The 5,263-nt window shown below is 33.1% G+C and overlaps 1 protein-coding gene across 1 annotated transcript; it reads right to left on the bottom strand.

The window, feature by feature from the left end:
* Positions 1-1,997: 1,997 nt before the first annotated feature.
* LOC107046623 lies at positions 1,998-4,557 on the bottom strand. The gene is made up of 3 exons (XM_015269282.1): positions 4,472-4,557; positions 4,172-4,354; positions 1,998-2,265 (listed from the first exon to the last, which is right to left on the bottom strand). The coding sequence occupies exons 1-3, from the start codon at positions 4,548-4,550 to the stop codon at positions 2,123-2,125; spliced, it is 405 nt and encodes a 134-aa protein (XP_015124768.1). The 5' UTR covers positions 4,551-4,557; the 3' UTR covers positions 1,998-2,122.
* Between the last annotated feature and the right edge of the window lie 706 nt (positions 4,558-5,263).

The raw sequence follows: 5,263 nt of genomic DNA, 5'->3' as shown, positions 1-5,263 counted from the left end.
TTCGATTTAATATTCCTTCCTCAGTTCTAACAATGTAAATGAATTTGTGGGAAATAATTAACGTCTTGCAATTTCCATTCTTGACAAAAAGCGACACAAATTCATCACTAAATTACTTTCGAAAGGAAAGGTGATAAAAAATATAGGAAGCAAATTCGAAAATAGATATATTTTATTAGTAAATGCATTCATATAAATTAATTCAAGTTAAAAAATAATTTAGTAACTTTTTTATATGAATATCAATCACATCATTTTTTTAAAATTCAGTTCTTTTCAAACAAGAGTGGTAGGTGATTATTATGTATTCGTGTCGGAGCACTGAACTTTTTGTGCGAAAAATCATTCAATAGTTGTGAGGAAATAGTTTAGAAGCCATGACATTGTAGCACTTGCTTTCGAGTCGGAATATGAATCCGCGACAACTCGTACAACACTTTTATGATATTATTAAAAGAAAAGAGAATTTGTTTGCACGCTTCGCGCGTTTCGCGAGCAAAAAATTCTTTCTGTGAGTAGCATCATAAAAGTTTGAATTTTCGAGATAATACAAAGTACTTTTGAACGAGTCTATAGACTTATAAGTATAGATGTAAATATATGAAACAAATACATTATATAAAATTCATACTCGCCAAAAAATACTTTTCGTCAACAGAATTCTAAAGTACAATTACGTGCTTTCATGAAAACAGTATATTATGTCATCCGGTGATAATACTATATTGTGCCCCTAGGGAGTAAACTATTTTCAGACAAAATGTGAATGGTAATCACATGAGTGAGAAAATACTTTACTCCCCTGCGGTATGCGATATTTTATTTCCCCGGGACCAGGAATATAAAAGTATTTTCGGACGTTTTTTGATTTTATTATGACGATGATTATGGAAAGTATGTAGTAAAAAAGCGAGAGTATCATTCAAGTCATGTGTATCTCTTCATCAATGGAAATAGCAACATGTCGCAAACATCATGGGCTATTGCATTAAATCAGACACACACATGACTTCAAAAATACCACTACATATACATTCTATTTCATCGTTCAATGAATACTATTCTTTTTTTGCGGGTTTACGATTATAGTAATTATTCCATCGTAATTGCATTTTGGAATCGGAAGAAAGTGTTGATCGCAGAACGACTACAAAAAAACAATCCTACAACCCCTATTTTTGACCATTTTGAAAAATTATTATTTGAACCTTTTTTGAAAAAGTTTCAATTGATGAACAAATTTCGTCCATTTTTTAAAATTAATATCACTCAATTTTTGACGTCTTATTAAAGGAAATCACAATATAGACAGCACGTACGAAAATTTTTAATAGAAAATCGTAAAGAATTCTATAGGAATTTCTAGAGAACTTCTATTAGGTTTTCTATACGTTTTTTGCCGTTTCTATTGACATATTCGATAAGGAATATTAAATAGAAAAATATAAATTAAAAAAAAGTTAATAGAAATTCATTTTTCTATATAATTTCCTATCGAACACGTTAAAAGAAAAGGCAAAAAACGTATAGAAAATTCTACAGAAAGTCTATAGAAATACCTATAGAATTCTTTAGGGTTTTCTATTACAAAATTTCATACGTGAGTGGATAATTCCATTGATATTCATAAAATATCACAATGGTTATCCTATTTAATCCGTCCAAAAAAAAAATTAGAAAACCAATTATAAACATCTTCACTAAAATGAATGAAACGAAATAGTATAATGTTCAATACAATTGCATGAAGGTGATTGTGTAATCGTGGATGGTTTATAGTATGAACCAAAAGCGAGTGACATAATCCGCTGAGTCAAAAGATACCATGTAAAAAGTTGGGTGTTGCAAGCGTGGAGCGATATCAACGTTTTTGTTTCTTAACCAAAAATAATGAAGTCAAATCAATCCAACTAACCCTTAGGACAGCTTACTCTGAGGACTTTCGAAGGCATATTTCCTTCTTATTCAGAGTTGAGCACCAATGTGCGGCACACATGGCAATTAAAATTTCCTTCACTCCTTTCTCTCAACTGGAGATGACATGCTTGACATGTCACCTTGTGCTTGCAGGGCATAAATGTGACTGTCGCTTCCTCACTCTGGCAGATCGCACATTGGCCACCTATATTCCTTTGCAAATTATCCCTCTTTCCATAATCGCTGCTCTTTCTTCAGCTGTTGGGAGCTCGTGGTGAGCAACCTCTAGTCGTTCTTCACGAAGAAATTGACTGTAATCATCTTCGGGGATCTCGAAAATTTCCTCGTCTGTACATAAAAAAAAAATATTATTTTATCGATTATCATTACAATAAAAGGCGGAGCAGTCTGCATAAGATAATCAATGCGTAACAGTGAAGATATTTCTAAAAGGTATAATTGAATATTTTCTATACTATCAATTACTTGATGATGGGCTTCCGAATGATTGACCAGAATATAAACACGTAAAAGGAATTAATTGCCTGCGGTTTTTTTTTTGTTGATCACTATTCTAAAGCAAATTTCATTGGGATCGTTTAATGTGATCGATTGATTTAGGTTTGATCAGATCAGCTTATTTATACTATTGGGTCATATGGGATCAAATATATCTTGATGGTTAATATGATTCAGATCTATTATTTTCGGAAGAAATTTGGAAGCCAAATCTATTTCCAAATTAATAGGGAAGTAATTTCTTTTAATGTTTCTAAAAAATTTGAACGATTTCAATGTTTCCATTGGTAGACTAAAATAAAAACAGAGTATGGATAAGGAGGGTATTCCTAGATCATAGCAAATAAATGAAGAGAAGACCTCAAAGCGAACTGTTTTTACTTCATTAAGTTTTCCCTTTTAAATTGTAATTAAAAAATACTTCAAGATTGTTCATCGTTAAAAGGACTGACGGCCAGGTATTTCCGTGTCATATCGATTTAAGGGATTTCATTACACATACGTGATACATGATGTGAAAAATTAAGTTTTCGAGCGATTTACGGGACAAAATGGTTTAAGTCTGAAATTGTTTCGATTTTGTTATGTATTCTTTACTATACCCAAGCACGTCCATTGAATAAGGAAAAAAAATTATGAATGTAACATGTACTTCTTTTGTCAAAGAGAATTCGTTTGACGCAAGTGAATATTTTCTTGTCAATGTTTGTTAAATCCTCCAATGAATAATTTTCTTCTTAGATGTAGAGAAAGAATTTGTTCAACGAGATAGGTGTATCTTATCTCAAGAGAGTCTTCAGCGGGTAGCATACCTCTATTAATATATTAATGTATTTTTTTCACAGCTATATTCTACAAATCAGTGATGGCTAAATTAGGTCTATTAAATAACTTGAAACTGGTCTCATAAAAATTTTCGGTTATCCGGCTTTCTCAAGGTAAATTTTGTGACGTCCTGTTTTTTTGAAAATTATTTGAGCATCCTAGTATCAAGTAATCTATACCAACTTAGATGGGACCAAGTACTAAGTAATCGAGGTACTTAGTGATTAGATGGTAACAAAGTACAAAGTACCCAAATTTTGAGTAATGGCCATTACTGCTAGAAATCAATTTATGATGAGAATTTCGACTTCTTGCACTAATCAGTTATAATCTGCAGTTAAGAAATTTGTATTCCTATTATGCCATGAATACTTTGATTATCCTTCCAAGTATAGCCAATTGATTTTAAGTAATGTGCTCTTTATGCAAGATATTTAGTCATCAATGTTAGAAAAAAAATCTAGAGATACAACTCAATCTATATAATTTTCTAAGAAAAACATAATTTCTAATCTTAAGACCAGTGAGAATTTTTTTTGGGAATGAGAAGATATTATTTTGCCGACATATTTTGTTGTCGGTGTAAGCACGTAATCATTTAGTGGAACATTCAATAATTTAAAATTCAGACACCTTTTGTTGAGAGCTTTCAGAAACATAGAAGCATTTGAAAATTGTGTAAAATGTGTGAATTTAAGATGTATTGAAAAACACTCAATTTCTTTTCGTCTTGAATTGAGACACATTAACCCTGGCATACATACACTTCTGCGGGTCTCAAAGATGTATACAAATAGTATTTGAAATTCATACATTCCTTTTTTTGCAGTATTATATAAAGTATCTCATCTTTCATTAAAGTATAGAATACACGTTACCAGCATTCGTATACATTCAAAACGAAGTTTACCATTCTGAGGATTTTCCGGAGGAGGCTGAGGTGAATTGGTTCTTCTGGCATTAGTGACCAAAAGGCGACGTTGCGTGGCTCTTCGTCGAAGAGTCGACCTTCTAGCATTAGGATTTGTTTCCCACAGGATGTCTTGAGTATCTTCGGCGGATGTGACCCTGTCAAACTCGTCCTCTCGTAGGACTAGAAATGGTAGGCAATTAATCGATTATTTTATCCGCCGCGGCGCACGCAATGAAACGTTTTCACCGCGGTAGGTAAAATACACGTTTACGCGCATACTTATCACCCTCGCCTTACCTCGAGAGTACACACCAGCACCAATGGGGACATCAAAATCATGGGGGAGAAGCTCTGGGAAGGTCAATACGTCATTCATGCACTCTTTCAAGAAGAATGAGGCACATTCAGAACTCCAATTTCGTCATTTTCACCGTCATTAAATTTTTTCCAAGTGGACTTCAGTGCCTTCACAGGGTGCACTACTGTTCGAACTCGAGGAACCCAATACTTCCCTTGTCGCGACGCATCTTTCTGTGCCTTTTCTTGCATCGAAATAAAAAAATCTAGAATAATAAATGATGCACGGTTAAAAAATTTTGTTTTAATTTTCCCTAAAAATTTTCTCAGGGTAGAACGCCACTGAAATTTCACAGGAGTTCGTGATTCATAAATGAGATTTTCAATGACAACTCAGTGAGACCTTGATCCTCCAGTTTTCATGACCGCGACCCTAAATTTGCTTTGAGAAAAAAAAAACGGAACATGCATATTTCTAGGAAAAATCTGATGAAAGGGCGAATTCTCAATTTCATGATAGCTAAAATTCTGGGCTTTTCCTGGAGTTTCAGTGAAAGGGTCTAGCCGGATAAGCATGGTGAATCTGCCCCCAGGGAATTTCAAGGCGGCATTTTTTTCATCTATTCACCACCTAAAAAAACAATTCTGTGTAAAATTTCAGATCATTATATCGATCCCCTGATTTTTTTTAAGCTTAAAAAACAGTTTTTGGATTTTATTTTTTTTCGAGTACTTCAAAGCTACTTAAAAATCTGAAAAAATTCTGAAAAATAAAAAAAAATCAGTATTTAA

This window comes from Diachasma alloeum, unplaced genomic scaffold, assembly GCF_001412515.2.
Source record: "Diachasma alloeum isolate Michigan unplaced genomic scaffold, Dall2.0 Dall_scaffold_01605, whole genome shotgun sequence".
Lineage (NCBI taxonomy): Eukaryota > Metazoa > Arthropoda > Insecta > Hymenoptera > Braconidae > Diachasma > Diachasma alloeum.
Note: the sequence above shows the minus strand (reverse complement) of the source record. Positions and strands in the feature narration are given on the sequence as shown.